This window comes from Myxine glutinosa, chromosome 8 (genome assembly GCF_964187855.1).
Source record: "Myxine glutinosa chromosome 8, kmMyxGlut1.1, whole genome shotgun sequence".
Lineage (NCBI taxonomy): Eukaryota > Metazoa > Chordata > Myxini > Myxiniformes > Myxinidae > Myxine > Myxine glutinosa.
In genome coordinates, this window is record NC_136268.1 from 149,278,025 (window position 1) to 149,295,637 (window position 17,613).

Consider the following 17,613-nt stretch of genomic DNA (forward strand, 5'->3'; position numbering starts at 1 on the left):
AGGCTGAGAGATAGCAGCTGCAACCAAGGCCAAAAAGGGGAACAAGAGATTATGCCAACACAGGGCAAGAGCTCACAAGCACAGAACTCCTTATTAGGGTATTACACATCCTCGATGCACAAGAAAGGACTAAGTATTTTAAAAGAATACAGCAATCAGTCAAAACAAAACATATAATTGGTTATACTTGGTAATTGGTAGAGCAGCAAGAATTAACAAAGGGGGAGGGGAATAATAGCTCTCCATATATATATATATATATATATATATATATATATATATATATATATATATATATATATATATTAGGGTGGTGCTCAAAATAATTTGTTTTAAATATTTACTGGGACATGGCTTTATGTTGTTCCTTTTGTTCCAAAATGAAAAGACACCAAATATGAAAGCAATCTGATTTTATTTAGGGGTGCCACATCAGCCTTCAAACTAAAGGTGTCTACAAAACTTTTCTATATATGGATCGAAAGCAAAACCAGAAGTTTGTTTTATGAAAATCCACCCTCCACTCACTTTCTTTGTATTCTAGCAAACACAAGTTACAATAGCAGCACAAATAGCACTATATTGCTATGAAAACTCAAATTCAATGATAACAATCCAAATGTTCAGTTCATAAAATGAAGAGACACCATATCACATAATATTAAAAAACCCAAATATAATGAGAAATGTAACTCCTATTTCTGGGCCTGTTTCACCACTGTTGCCTTCCTGGCATCAGGGTACATCTTCCTGTGAGCAGCAACAACTTGGAGCAGAGCTTGCTTTTGCTCTTCATCTTTTGTAAGGAGCTTATTGTAGTCTTGTATCAATGCGACACCCCTTTCTGCCCTGTCGTTCACCACGACTAAGCCACTGGCGGCTTTCTTTGCTTCCTGAAAGCTGGTTTCTTGCTCCCATGAACCAGGATCCTTATCCATCCAATCAGTTGGGGTCCCTAGGATGCTGAAGAAATGCTTGGTGTGTTTTGTTATGAGGCCAGCGATTGACAGGGCGGTTCCTCGTTTGATAGCTGGTCTCTTTGGAGAGGGGTTTTCACCGTCATTTTTCAATGCTTCAATCATATTGATCTTGCTTTCTTTGTCAATTCTGGTGTCAAAGAATGCAAATGCCACTAGTACTGGGCTCATGTACCACGTGTGGCGGCCAAATGCCTTCAAGGCTGCCTGAGCCATCTTCTGATTGATTTGTTCAAACTTTTCCAACTTCTTGAAGAGGTTAATGTCATTCAGGGGAGCCTCAATAGCTTGTGGAGCCCGAAACCAAGCCTGTACATACACAAGGCAGCCAAAAATGTTGAAGGGTCGGAGTTCTCTCGCCTCTCGAAGTGTCAAGTGGAACTCTGACCGAAACATGAACACCTGTAGTGAATATAGTGCTTTTGCCATCCATCTGGCTCTGTGCATTGCTCCTGGAGCCATGATCCGGATTCCACGAGGTGAGATTCCTCCCATGTAGATGACAGTCAGTTCTAGGAGTTCACGATAATCATCTCGTGGCTGCTGATCTTTCAAACACACAAGAGCAAATTCCAGAGCTTCATCCATCATGTCATTGTTCTGTGCAAACTCAGCTGCCGTATCAGGATCTGTGAATCCATTTTTTGGTTGGTGATGGGCAATGGACGGCCACTCCGCCTGAAACCGCTTAAAAAGCTGGATGTCAGGGCCTGATGAAGGACCGAAAAGAGTGGTGAAAACATCTCCCAGAATGATTCCGTGTGCATGATGGCGGCAAGCCAAATGAATTAGTTCAGTCTGTAGCTTCTTTTCAATGAGGACAGCAGCCCCTCCACGAACACCTGAATTGCTGGCCGTTGTGTCAAAAGACAAAGCCTTCACCTTGCCCACAAGGTTCCAGCTCTTCAGTGTGTCCACTACAGCGGTTGCCATAGCTTCTCCTCCCCCGTCAGGTAACTTGGGAACATTCAACAGCTGCTCCATTCCATGGTACTGGTTGGACACAAGGATTGGAAGACGATCCACCTTCACATGCACAAAATCTCCAGTGACATCGGGAAGAAGCTTTCCATCCCAATGGACCACTAAAGGACCCTGCACATTATGATGAAATGCTTCTTTTATTTCGTCCATGGTTTTGCATCGATGCATCATGCGATTCCGCCGCACTGTCCATCGGTTCAGTGCCAGCTCTGCAGGATCCCATCCTACTGCTCTACAAATGGATGCCAAGTTGTGGACAGCCATTCGGTCACTTGTTTTCGTACGAACCAAAGAAGCTGCGACTTCAGGAGTGACAATGTTGATAGGCCTTCTTTTCTTGGGACGAGATATCCCACCATCAGATGATGAAGAACCAGCCTGTGCCGTGGTCTCAGAGTCAGAGTCTGAGTCTGTGACTTCCATAGCAGTAGCACCCTTCATGACCATTTCCTGTCTCTTATTTTCCTTCTCTGCCTTAGTCTTCTCCTTTTCTTCCCTTTCTTTCTTTCGCTTCGTTTTTGCTTCCAACACAGTGTCTACAGATCCCATTGAAGCCTTCCTCTCTGAGAATTGATCGTGAAGAAACTTCCTGCCCTCGGGGTTGGTGATTATGGCCTCCGAATCTGCATGCCTAAGATCAAACGTCTTCTCCAAGGAGGCCTTGAAGGATGCTTCCTTTTTCTCTTGGGTCGCACCACCCCGCTTTGCACCTTTTTGGAGGCTCCTCCATTCTTCATATAGCCTCTCCAAACGATGGATGCAGTGCTGCTTCGTCGTTGTAGGTAGGTGAGCTTTTTCCCAGAACTTCACAACCTCTTCAATGGTGAGGGTTGCACTCTCCCGGGCAATGCGATTCTCCTTATTCAGGTGATGGAAAAACAGGACAAGAGATTGATGCACAGTCAGGAGCTTGGCACCTTTGATGGCATCTCCAGAAGTGGACCCAATGAGATACACATTATCCTGAGCCCGAGTTTTCAATGAAACACTGGTACTAGCACATGCCATATCTGCAAAATACGCAAGAATGTGGGTAAAATCCTGTTAATTCTTACTCCACAGGGTCACTCTCTACAAAAGAGCCACAGTCAATAAGTTAGGCCTACATATTACACACTAAAAAAGCGTACCCCTGACCCCGGGAACCTGTACAAAACATGCATGAAAATTGCCCAGATAGTGATCATAGGAAGTCTCAAAACTGTATGTATAATATATTGTATATAACTATATATATAATGTATAATGTGTATTTATGTATATTTATTATTTAATGTATATTTTATGTATAAATTTAATGTATATTTAATTATAATGTATATATATTGTATAACTATGTATTTATTTATTATATTTAAATTTTAATATATTATATTTATTTTTAATATATTATTTAATGTATTATATTGGTCTATATTTGTATAATTGTCTATCGTATAATTGTATATATAATGTATAATATAATATATATTATTATTATTTAATGTATATTTGCTATATATTTATTTTTAATATTATATTTAATGTATATATATAATTATGTATTTATTTTGTGTATATACAGCCCAAAAAATGGGAATTCCTATTTTTGCATGGGGGAAAATTCATCACTGATGTGGCATCCCTACATATTATTGGATTCCATTCAAATTTGGTGTGGTTTCCTTTGACACAAAAAGGAACACAAATAGACCATGTCCCGGAGACAATCTGCATTTTGATTTTTTGAAGCCCACCCTAATATATATATATATATATATATATATATATATATATATATATATATATATATATATATATATTGTTATGGATATGAGGATTGTGTTTTTTTATTGTGTTTTATTATTATTATTGCTTTATTCTGGACCCTCCTCACTCCAGTGTTGTATAAAGGTCAAAGGGCGTTCCCGTAGTAAATTCCATAAAGCATACACGTCAGCCAATCATAGATTTCCCCCTTGTTGATAGTTATATCTTTATTATGTGTATTAGGGTAGGGCCTTGTCTTCCATTAAGATGACACTCCATTGCACCAAGTGAAACAAGATAGATTCCCTTTCATTCCCATTCCCAAAATCTCCATTTCCAGCTACATCCCCTCCAAGTCTCCATTGCCAACCGCACTGGGCAGTTTTCCAGGTTTGTTACAGCGGTGGGTTGCTGATTTCGCCCCAAAGCCGCCATTGAACATGTGCTCAGCTCGGGGAAGAAGGGTGTGCCCGCCCATCGTCACCAAGGGCGGAGCCAGAGGGCCTGTGCCCACCAATCAAGGCCGAAGCGAGCTCACCCAGGGGCGTGTCCTGAAGGCCGGCGGCTTGATCGCCTGAGGCGCTATAAAAAGCGCGCGCGCAAGCGCCGACGAGTAGTTGGACAGGGAGACGTGCAAGTTGTTGAGTTGTTGGGTTGTTGAGTTGAGTGGTTGGACCAGATGAGCTTGGACAAGATGAGAGAGACGAGTCCTAAAAGAGCACGTGACGTCCACACAGCCACAGCAGCTTGGGGCCTGGACGGCAGTTTTGAGCAGGGCCGCGAAGGAACGGCGGCTGCGAAACGCGCCGATCATGCTGCATGACCCGTTGGACCTTCCGCTCCCTCCAGCCATCCACCTCCTGCCTTTCCATCCTTTTGTGTACGTGAGTTTGTTCTGTGTGTCTTGTCCCTGGGTTAATTAAGACTGTAGGTAAGCTAGCGATTTTCACTGTGTCTCTAATATCTTCTGTACATTATTTTATTATCTTTCCTTCTTCCTTGGTTACTTTGAGCGTGTATATAATAGGAATAAATTTAGTAGTATTGCCAATCTTTTTGTCTTCTTCTTCTTCTTCACATCCGTGTCGCCTTTGTCTTTTCCCTGTTGAATATCTGTGGCGCGATCCGGCCAACGTTCGGGAATGGGGTTAGTCGGGGTAACTGTTCGGCCGCGGTGCCATCCGCTCGGCAAACAACATCTTATCCACGGTCCGTAACAATATATATATATATATATATATATATATATATACAGACTTGGCATTTAATATGGATTCTATTTTTTTCTTGACTTGGGTTTACTTTCTTCACTCAGCCTTTCAATCTGGTGAGTTTCTTTTACACTTTGGTGATTTATTTGTTAAAAGAACCATGTCACTGATTGTCTGTCGCAGCAAGAAGTCAACAATAGGATTATATCACAGGTGGCGTGGCAAAATGTACGGACAGGTGCATTTGACGATTGGCTTCACAGTCGGGTATACAAGGGTTGTTGCGTTCTGTATTAGTGGTAAACAACTGCTGCACGTCTCCAAAAGTTATTGCCGCTTCCTCTGGAGATGGTCCGTCAACTCGACAATGCTGTTTGTCATGGAGTGGTGGCTTTACGAAATTACGGCATGAAACAGCGTGCTATTGCTCGGCAGTATGGCATCACTCAAGGTCAGGTGTCAAAGATCCTGAAACGAAATGCTCAGAGAGGTGTCAGTAGTGTAATAATGTTGATCCTGGGACACCTCCAAATCCCCATTGACTTACATGTTAATTTTCCTCTCTCCTCATTAACCCAAAGCACCTCTATTTCTCTCACCCTGTTCTTTACGAACCTTCTCACCTTTTGACATGATATCCTTATTCATTAGACCACTTAAACACCTGTGATCCTTCTGACCTTATGGACCTTTTAACCTTTTACTCTTAATATCATCTGGTGAATATAACCCACTCAAACATCGACCCGACAAATATTTGTTTATGTGTGGGAAATAATTTAATTCTCCTACAACTCTCTTCACCATCTCATATATTGACAAAGTATATGTTTGAGTTTGGTTCTTTTTCAAGATATTTTAACTGAGTTAAAATAAAATGATAAACCTCCCTCAATGTTCTTGTTTGGGTGCCTCCAGTGCCACATACTATTTTTAAATTAAAGTATATATTTTCCTGACAACCATTAAAGTTTTCCGTCCACTCAAAAATATTTCCATCTTTTTTACCCAACTCACCAGTATTTAAATTAATTCTCTTATTTGTTTTGTGAACTTTTTTACCAGTTGCCTTTTCAATTATACCTATTTGATATTTTTCACATTCATTATGTTTTCCATTTATATACCAAGGTTGATTACACCTCCACTCTTTAGTCTGGTTGATACTTGGTTCTATCATTTATATATTAATAAAAAAGGCGGCGGTAGCCCTTAAAATCCCTAACCCCATTATCTTATCACTTATATATATCTTATCACTTATATATATCTTATCACTAATATATATATCACTTATATAGATCTTATCACTTATATATATCTTATCACTTATATACTTATATAACCATAAGGGAGACTATCAATCCCATTTTCTAAAATAAACCTCTTATCATCAAAAGCTCCTCATGCTTTCTTATTTATCTCTTCTGTATATAATTGATGTTTATAACTTCTTATTCCATTAATCTTTCTAAACTCTTCTTTCTTTGTTGTTAAACAGTTATAATAATCCTTAAAGTTTATTGTTTCTTTGATAACATTTTTCTTTACACCTTTTAACTTCTTATCAGTCTTTTCAACGTTATTCACAATATATTTATAAGCATAAGCCTTGGACCTCAATCCCACAAATTCACTCATAACATTTCCTCCTAATTCATCCTTGAACTTTCCAATCACCTTTTTATTTTTAGAAGACAACAACTCACTCTCTGGACTATAATTACTTGTATCATAAATATTAATGTCCTTTTTCATGTCTGAATAAACATCATCAGTATTAATTTTCAAAATAAAACTATCTGTATCCATGTAAAGTAGATTAACATCATTTTGATATTTCTTCCTCAAGTTATTATAAAAGTAATCATACATTAATGACTTTGACAAATCAAGAATTGATGTTCCAATATAAATAGGTTTGTCCATTTCAATACTCTCTTTAATCAAATGGATCGCACAAAAGTTCTCAGTAAAGACCTCAACTCTCGTAAAACTCGGTCTATTAATTAATTTTGATGCTTGTTTCCAAGATGTTGATAGTCTGATATTTTGTCTTTTCCTCACATTTTCCATGGTCTTACCAAAGACCGCATTATTCATCAATTTATAAAAGTCTTTCTCAAAATCTGTTTTTGACTCTGTTCTTCTTTGTGTATTAAAATCAATGTACCCCTTTAACCAATAACTTTGATTGAACTTTAGAATCCTATGTATCTTTTCAACACGGAGACCCTTTGAAAGACATTGTCTCAAATTTCTTTGATGAAGAACATAATTTTTCTTGTTGTATAGTGTTGTTAGAAGCTTCTCTGACGCTTTACCCTTTACATTAAATGATTGTTGATAATCACTTAACCACTCATTCTTTGGAATTTCCTTTTCACAAGCAAATGGGAGATCTTTGTGTAGGTTATGGAGTTCCTCTGGATATTTCAAATCAACTTCAAAATAATAACCAACCTTTGAATCATCCAATTCTTTTTGTGTAGAGATACATACATCTTGTAAAACCTTTTTGTAGTCTTTTTCCTTTACCCATCTAAGTTTTCCATAAGGAATAGCCTGAGACATTGCCCAACCATACAAGTTATTTGAGTCATAGTACATTAAGTAAGAACTCTCTTTTGTTGAATCATAATTTGGAAGATATTTGTTATTTACTTTTGTATATCTCTTTGAACAGACTTGTGAAATTCCACCTCTTTTTGACTTTTCAATCATCAAGAGCATGTCAACATCTGTTATTAAATCCAAAGTTTGTTTTGTCATTTTCAACATCGCGCTCCAAGCAAGACCAGGAGCAGTGTAATAGTGAGCAGGATCCAATCCATATCCAGAATGACAGATTGTTCTGAAAGCCTCAAAGACATCAGCTAGAAGAAGAACATCAGTTTTGAGATACAAATCATGATACTCACCAAGATTCTTGATGTTATATTTTTTCCAAACATTTTGTGCATGTACATAATCTTTATCAGGTATATGACTATTATTTAATTTATTATAGAAATTTTCTTTTGAAGGAATTTGTGTTTCATTGAATCTCTCAAATGAGTCCATATAGTCATAGGGATAAATTCCCTTTTGTGTTAGTAAATCTTTGTCTGAAAAATACTCTGAAAGACATGGAAACTCTTTTAGATTTTGAACCAAGTTAACCAATGGACTTGCCATGAATTTAAATGTATCAAGAAATCTGATATGAGTAATAGGAGATGTGTGAATTGTTTTTGTGAATGAAATGTATTTCTGATCCGTGTTAGGAATTACTGAAATGTGTCCAGATGTCTTTGAAAGTTCATTAATAAATAGATGTGTATCATAATGAGCGTTGTTATGAAGAAAGACAGGAATGAAAGAGGGGAGTTGATAATTAATATTACAACTTTGATGAGCCGGACCTCTATATTTACCAGTGAGATGACAATGGTCTCTAACCTTTACCAATTTTCTTCTCACAAATATGACAGGCAGCCTTTGGATGTCTAAATTCGCTTTTTTCTTTACTTGTTAAGGACATTGGTTTATTGGTTTCTCTCATTATCTTGGTTAATCGAACACAGTCTTTTTCTAGTCGTTTCACAAACTCCTCTGGGGTATTTGAGCCTCTATACTCCTCTAACTTGTTATATTCAACACAAACGGATGATTTGATATAATAACAAAAACCGCAAGGAGTATGTTTTTGATATTTATTTGTGTATGATTGTTTTGGATCTGGAGAAGCAGTATCTATTTTTTCTAGAATACTTTCAAAATCAGCATATATAACAAATGGATGTTTTATTGTTTTCTTTTCATCTTTGAATGAAATCTTTGAGCCTTCTTTCGGCATTTTAATTACCGTTGATTTATGTTCACCACAATAATTTGAGTGTTTATCCAATCTTTCTTGTGTATTGAAGAAGTTAAGACAACGTGTACAAATATATATTTTATTTGTTCTTTCACATACTTGTGTACGAACCAATTTAGAAAGATCTTTGATGTATGTATAATGTGAATTTTCCTCTGAATTAAAATATAGAAGATTAATATGAGTTTGTTTACAATTGTCAGAAAGCTTTAAAACCTGAATGTTGTTTGTTTCTGTTAGACCATAAACATTAACTGATAAATTATTCATCTTTTCAAATTTAGGAATATCATATAAAGTCATCGGAAACTTTAGATCTTTCGTATTTAATGTATTCTCATATTTTTTATAATGAGATACTCTTTCACCATGAAAATGTGGAGGATGTAAGTGTGCTAGAATAGACCAGAGAAAACATTTATTATCTTTATTTTTGATATTGATAACTGCTTTTCTATTTTTGATAACACTGGGTAAATCAATGTAAGAAGAAGCTTTTAGAGGATCTGATTTAAGAATATGAATGTCTATGTAAATAATCTTTCCTATATTGAATCCACTTCCTACGATTGAATTATCCACATCTTGCTCTTGTTTAATAAGTTCATCATAGACTCCTGATGTTTTAAAATCTTGATATGAAGATATAAAGTGTGGCTCAGTTCTCATGTATGGTGCATCTATAACTCCTTCATCCTTTGTCATTTCTAATTTTACTCCCATATAAAATTTAAGTGGTTTCATTTCCTTTAGTGTTTTTTCAATCAACGTTTGAACAGCAGGTTTAACTATTTCTACAGCATCAACTATAGACTCTGGTTCAGGAGGTTTGAAGTTAAAGACTCTTATTTTAATATGTCCTTTGAATGCTCCATCAGAGTTTTTAGTTGTGATAAAATTTGATAAATGTAGATTTGTTTTAAGATGTATTTTGAAGCCTTTCTTGAGGATATTTTTATTACATGTAGAACAGTGTTTTGTTTCAGGTGGAAGAGGGGAAAGTTTGTTAAAAATGTTGTATGTATGTTTTGCGGTGAGAATATGTTGTTTATAATATTTTACTTCCTTCTCGCAAGTATCACAATAAACCATATTTATAGCGTGAGAAAACGTGGTGTTTTATATATATCACTGTACTTAAAGTAAAACACTTTTGAGCTTTACAGCTCCTTTTTATATATCGCTGTACTTAAACTAAAACACTTTTTCACTCAGAATCATCTGAGCCATAACTATCACATGAATACTCAGAATCATCTGAGCCATAACTATCACATGAATACTCAGAATCATACTCAGAGTCATCAATAAAGCTACTCTCATAACTATCATCTGAGTTCAATGAAGTACTTTTAGGTGGCGGTTGTGGCTGTGGATAACAAATTAGTTTGTCATCTTTAAGCTTGAACGTCTCTATTTCAATTGTTTTAAGAACTTCAGTCTTGATTATGAGATCCAAACTCGCTGATGATTCAACATTCTTAACAATTTTTTGAAGATACAAAAGCCATACAATACTATGTCCAATTGAACTTGGAAGCTCCTTTTTTATTTCTTCAACCGCAGCTTCTTTAACACTATATGTTGTCATTGGATTAAACAAAGGAAGAAGGTCTTCATCCAGTATATTGTTAATCTGGTTTACAACACTTGTTGTGATCATTTTTTCATTATAAGGAGTACAAACACATTCTGTCAATTTATTGGCCTTTATCTTTGTCATGATAAAATCTTCCAATGAAATAATAAAATCTTCACTGCTGTATTGACTCATATTTAATTAGCAAGAAAAATATTCCCATCAATATCTATATACTTTCTTTCATTAACAGATTCAATCTCTACAATTTTTATATCAAAAGTTATCTTTAAATAATCTCTAACTATCATAGAACGAAATGACATTTCACCAGAAATATTAACATCATTCATTTTACTTAGATCTACACCCTTTGGATTATTAAAGAAAATACAAATGTCTCCTCTAGAATTATTAATGGTCTTATCATTCTTTTTCAAAGTATCACTATCGATCACTTTTTCAAGCTTTGAATAAATTGCCAGGAGTAGAGGAGAAACTTTTGTTAGATTTACTTTAATGGATGTCTTTCCAGGTATAATTAGAGCTCTTCCTTTAAATGAAATAGAGGGACTCATGTTATTTTCCATAACTGGTTTTACCCAAAAATTTCCATATTTATCTTTGTTCAATTTAACATCTTTGACATATTTTTCTATATCTTCCACCGAAGTAGAGATTGATTGAAATTTGTCTTTTGTGTTTTGAAACATTGTATTTATTAGTTAAAAAAACTTGCGTTTAGTTTAAGTAAAAATTAACTATATAAATATGATAGAAGGATATTTAGAATTTCCAGACTCTCCATATGATAAATTAGAGAATTGTCCGGCTTGTGATAGAAGAGGGCTTAATAATGAGGATTCATATAAACAATGTATTTTCTGTGATTTAATTTTAATTGATGATAAAAAAAATATAGAAAAATATATAACTCTTTTAAATTAGAACCAAAAATGAAATACTTTACAGGATTAATAAGAGAGATGAATGTTAAGTATTATGGTGATAATACACCATTTCTTACAAGGGAAGAGACTATTTGTATTGGGGAAATGTATAAGGGTTTATTGTTATTTATGATTCAAAATAATTTTAATGGAAATGTTAATGCAAGATACTTTATAAATAAAATAATGGATTATCTTAAAATTAAACCTGAACTCAGGATAAAATATGCAGCTTCTAAAATAGCTCAAAAAAAGTTAGATGACTTGTTTTTCAAATATATAAATGAATGATTTTTTACCCGTTTGGGAAAATAAGATAAAATTTAATAACCATAAAAACATTCCAAATTCATTGAGATGTCTAATAGTTGGTTCAAGCGGATGTGGAAAAACCTGTTTACTTTTAAAGATGCTCCTTGGTCCTAATTTTTTAGATTATGATAATTTAATAATTTTTACAAAGTCAAGTTTTCAACCCGAGTATCAACTACTCTCACAGGGTTTTAATGCGGGTCTTAAAAAGGAAGACATTATCGGTTTATTTAAACTTCAAAACAAACTAAATGATTATAATATTGAAGATATAATACAATTATTTTGTGATACACAGAAATCAAAATCGAAACCCATAACTTATATTCTCAGTGATAATACGGATGATATACCTTCACCTCAAGATTTAGATAAATCAAAAAAGAACCTCATCATCTTTGATGATTGTGTTAATGAGAGAAACCAAACAGTAATGGACAGCTACTATACAAGAGGGAGACATTCTTCTTGTAATTGTATTTATCTTAGTCAGTCATATTTTCAACTCCCTCGACGTTCAATAAGAAACAATGCCAATACTTTTATTTTATTTAAGTTAAATTCAATAGATGTAAATAATTTTTGGAGAGATAATTGCTCTACATTATGTAGTAAGAAGGAATTTGAAAATTATATGAAACACACGATTAGAAAATATAAATATATTGTTGTGAAAAAAGATGAGATACTAAATGATATTTTTCAATAAATAAATACAGAAAATGAATACCGAAGAAAGAGCAAGAAAGTTTAAAGAACATCAAGAGTTGGTTTCAAAAGTTGTTAAACAACAGGAAGAGATAAAGAAGAAACGGAGACAGAAACTAACTGGTGAAGAAGCCTTTGAAAGAAAACAAGAGAAATTCTTTAAACCACTTTTGAAAACTCAACACTCACCTGCAGTACAGTAGAATTTACTCCAAAAAAACTTCAAATGATCAAAGATTTTAGTCAAATGACAGAGCAAGAACTTGGAGAATTAGAATATGATGATGAAGGATTATTTCAGAAACTTGAGGAGGTAAATCAACCCCCTAATTATGTTGTGGAAGCTCTTCAAAACAATGAATATTCGGTGGGTTCAAAAACCAGAGCAGGTCTCATTCCAACAGAAGAACCAGCACAGTTTTATATTGTGAAAGAAAAGGTATTGATATTTCATGATAAATTGGTATTCTTAAGTTCTACTCAACCAAATGTTGAATTAACTCCAAGATTAATGTTTCTTCTAACAAACTCTGGATTAAATGGTTCAAAATATTTTGAGGAACCACTTGATATGGAAAGAGAGGAAGATAGGGTATATATTGATTTACTAAACACACTTGATTATGGAGTTTCTGTTGCTGGTAAAAGGAAGAAGAATGAGAAGGAGAAACATATTATTGATGCTTTAAGTAAGCTTGGTTCGGGTGTTAGCTTTCTTCCAAATGACCCATCGCAATTAGTTAATAGACTATTATTACTGTTGGGTAGTAAGAAGGCTGGAAACAACAATTGTTTTAATGAAGCCTCAGCCATTTTAGACCAGTTGATGAACATGAAAATAATTAATAAATGTCAATACAAAGATATTTTATTAGATATTAAATAAGATGAGAAGCACAATTCTTAGTTTTGATTTTACAACGAGTGATTACACAGCATCATTCCCTTACCCACTACAACTTGACCACACAAAAGAATATGAGGCATCTTTATTGTCGATGGAAACTTATAATACCTTGTTTAATATCACAGAGAAAAACAACAAGTTTAGTTATAATCCAGGAAGTGGATATAAAACTATAACCGTTTCACCCGGAGCTTACGAGATTTCTCAAATATCTTCAGAAGTCTCCCGCCTTATGAAAGAACAAGGTGATGAACCAAAAAATATTGTAATAACTATTCAAAAACACACTTCAAAATCAACTATTAAACTTAAAAATAATTATAAAGTTGATTTCATGATTGAAAATTCGTTCAGAGAGCTATTGGGTTTCTCTTCAAAAAAGATTGAAACTAACGGGACGTTTTACAGTGATAATGTCATTCAAATATCCTCTGGTATAAATTCAGTATTAATTCATTGTGATTTGATTGATGGTGCTTTTAACGATGGAATAAGAACAAATACAATATTTTCATTCAGTGCATACTCAACCCCGATTGGTTATAAATTTAATATGGAACCAAAAAATCTTGTCTATTTACCTGTGTCAGGAAAAACCATATACAGAGTAAATTTTAGGATAACCGACCAAGATAATCATATGATATCCTTTAATGATGAAATTATATCCATCAGAATTCACCTACGTGAAGTTTTTCAATAAATAAATAATGGTTATTGTGAGAAAACACGAGTTGGGAAAATATAAAATAATTACAGGGGAGGGCATGTTCCTTTCACCATACTATACAAGGTATGTGGGTAAAGGATACTATAAACCTAAGAGACAACGAGGTGTAGGTCATCAATTTCGAAATAAAGGAGATGGGATAATTGATACTCTAATGGGTATTGGTTCAACCATCCTTAAACATAAAGATCTAATTGGTTCAACTGCTTCTGCCGTGGGTTCAGTTGCGGGTGCTATAAAGAGTATAAAAGATGCTCAAAAGGAGTCTCATAAATTACAAACAATCAAAGAAATAAAAAAAGGTAAAACTCAACTATCTTCACAAGAACGACAAAAAATCATTAAAATACTTGGGTCAGGGTTTCAACAATTTTAATGCTATATAAATACAAGTATGGAAGCAATTGATAGTATCTATGATTTGGATGATACGATTATCATTTCAAACTCCACTAAAAAGGAAGATTATTTTAAGGTGAATGCTATAACAGGAACCGACTGGAATTCAAATGGAACAAAAAGTTTTGAAATAAATAATCAACAAACTTACTTGAATATAGCTGATAGTTTCTTGCTGTGTAAATTTAAATTCACTAAGGCTGCGGATAATACTAATGCTACACTCGTAAATGATTTCTTCTGGAAAATGTTTGATAGTGTCCGTCTCTATATTGGAACACAAGAGGTTGAAGCGGTTGATTATGTCGCTGCTACATCTGAAATGATGAAATTTACACTATATTCGTTTAGTGATAGAATGGGTAAGGGAGCTGTTGAAGGTTTTATTCCTGATATGTCAACGGGAACAAATGCTGACCCTGGTTGTAGTCAAAGGAAGGCAATGTATAATGATGACACAAAACCAGAGAATAGTTTTACCGTAGCAGTACCTCTGAAAGGTATATTTGGATTTTGTGATTATGACAAAGTTTTGTATGGTCTTAAAATTAGATTTCAACTACAAAGGAATGATAATGTAAATAGGTTGCTTTTTGGGGTTGAAAATGCTTTTGGAGACAACAATAAATTTGTTATTAATGATTTGTGTTGGTATATCAGTGAATATACTCCTAATCTTAAAACGGAAGAGATGTTAAATAGAAGACTTAACTCAAAGAAACCACTGAATGTATCATACCTTAAAAGAAGATGTCAACACGTTAAACTGGAACACACTACCTACACTTGGAATTTGGGTGTACTGGAAGGAAAACCATGATACCTATGGCTCATTTTTAAGAAACCAGATGGAGATGGAGGTACTGATAAGAATAATGCGTTGTGTGATAATGCCAAGGTGAAACAACTTCGGGTTTCTCTTGATGGCACATTTTACCCACGAGATAGATTGGAAATTGATTGGGAAAAAAATGATTATGGGGAAGCCTACAAGTCCTACCAAAAGGTGTGTGAAAGTAATGGTAATAATGATCCTATTTTGGATATGGTTGCGTTTCAAAAACTTTATACAATCTACTCAATTGACCTGAGTTCTCAAAAGGAAACTATAAAGTCTAATAGAGTAGATACTTCTCTGTACATTGAAAGAGGAGAGAATGAAGAAGTTGATGCTTATTGTTTACTTTTGGAGGAAACAGAATTGCAGATTAATACAGATAATGGTGTTATGATTAATATCACATAGGTTTTTTCTCATAAATAAATGGTTGGGGTATATGTTAATCAAATCAATCTTAATAAATTAACATCTTGTATTCAAAATCAAAAGCCTTGTATTATTAATGTTAATACAATTCAAAGAAAAGGAGCTGTAAGAATTGATGTTTTACTCACACACACACAAGTAAAAACACTAAATGATACTGGTTCACTTAAAATTAAAATGACAAAACCTATGTTGAAGAAATATTCAACACGGGAAACGAGTGGAGGATTTCTCCCGTTTCTAATTCCTTTACTTGCTGGTTTAAGTGCGGCGGGAGCATTGACTGGTGGTATTTCAACAGCGGTAAAAACTGCTAACGAAAGGAAGGCACAACTAAAAGCTCAAAAAGAATTGGAAAGACATAACAAGGAGTTGGAGAAACAAATTAGTGGAAGTGGTGTAATTGTGGATTTTACTCACCCACTGCCTGATAAAGTTAGATTGTTGGTTGGAGAAATGCTTTCCTCTATCGCTCAAGCGGGTGTTAAACTAACTAAACGGGGTAATGGATTGTATCTTTCTCATAAATAAATGGATGAATGGTTTAAACAATTTGGAAAGAATACAACGTCAAATATAGAACTAGCTAAGTATTGTAAAACACTAAAAATTGATAATGTGGTTATTTGTATGAGAGATGAATTAATACATATAAATAAGAATACAAAGAATATTATTATGAATTTAGACACACAGAATGGTACTCATTGGGTTTGTATTCATAATGGTCAGGATAAATATTATTTTGATAGTTATGGTATTCCACCACCTGTTGAAGTAATACAATTCTTACAGAATGGTGTTTATCAAACATTCCAAGTTCAAGAAATTAATTCTAAATGTTGTGGTCAATTATGTTTATATGTATTATTTCAACTCAACAATAATGAAAATTTTTATGATATCATTTTTTATCTAATATAAATGACCTATGTTGGAAAAGATGGTTCTATCTTTGGAAAATCCTCTCAGGATATTGATTTATCAAATTATTATACAAAGGCACAGGCTGAACGACAAATATATAGTGTAAGTAAAAATATTAATATGAAGAATACTTATAAATTAATCAATTATCCAAACCCTACAGATGCGAATGACTTGATTAGATTCAGTGATTTATCACAATATATATCTTTAAAGAAAACAGCACGTTTTGTGAAACAAGTAAAATTTACAACCACAACACCTGGTTATACTAACCATACACCTTTCCTCATTGACCACCTACTTACAATTGAATTTTATAAAGAAGGACATATAGTTAATATGAGAATTAATAAATGGGGGTATGATATGTCTGATTTCGGGTATAATTGGTATTTTTCAATAAACTTAGAAGACCTACATGATTTGAATCAGTCTCGTAAAGAAGAATATTATCCACTTGGTGAGGATGAGGAGTTATGTGGAAGTACAATTAGTAAACAACGAATACATGATTTTAAGAATAAAAAATCATATGACAGCAAAACAATAGTTTATATAACAAAGAAGGATGGTAATGAGATAAGGATAGAAAGCCGAGGAATACAAACCGATTTGGTAGTGGGAAGATGGGGATATTACCTGTCATAATATTAATCTCACATATATTTCTGATACATAAATGGCAGGAAGAAGACTACAAGAGAATTATAATTTTTGTATTCAGGGATACCTACAAGAAAAGGGGGCTCGGTTTTACATACCATACGAATTGGAACATACCCATGGACATTTTGTTATTAAAAACTGGCCTTATACTGATATTGTCAAACCCACAAATAGAGACTTGTTAAAAATATTAAATAAAAATGAACTTCTCAAAGTTATGAAATATAAAACTCTTTTAGAAATCGTCAACAAATCTTATTGGTATCCTATTATGAAAAAAATAATTATAGATACAAGAATATCTGAAAATCCAGATGAGTACATGTATAATATTCTTTGGGGCTCAAGCTCAAGGGTAGCAAGGGAAGGAGTTGAAGAAGAGAAG

At 34.1% G+C, this 17,613-nt stretch overlaps 1 protein-coding gene across 3 annotated transcripts in view; it reads right to left on the bottom strand.

Moving 5' to 3' along the window:
- Positions 1-398: 398 nt before the first annotated feature.
- LOC137433010 (uncharacterized) overlaps positions 399-17,613 on the bottom strand; it is a 585,711-nt gene continuing 568,496 nt past the window's right edge. For all 3 annotated transcript variants that reach the window (XM_078783838.1, XM_078783836.1, XM_078783837.1), the window contains 2 exons: positions 2,318-2,971; positions 399-963 (listed from right to left, as the gene is read on the bottom strand). In XM_078783838.1, the coding sequence (XP_078639964.1) occupies positions 956-963; positions 2,318-2,969 (660 nt within the window). In that variant the 5' untranslated portion in view covers positions 2,970-2,971 and the 3' untranslated portion in view covers positions 399-955. The remainder of the gene's footprint in view (positions 964-2,317; positions 2,972-17,613) is intronic.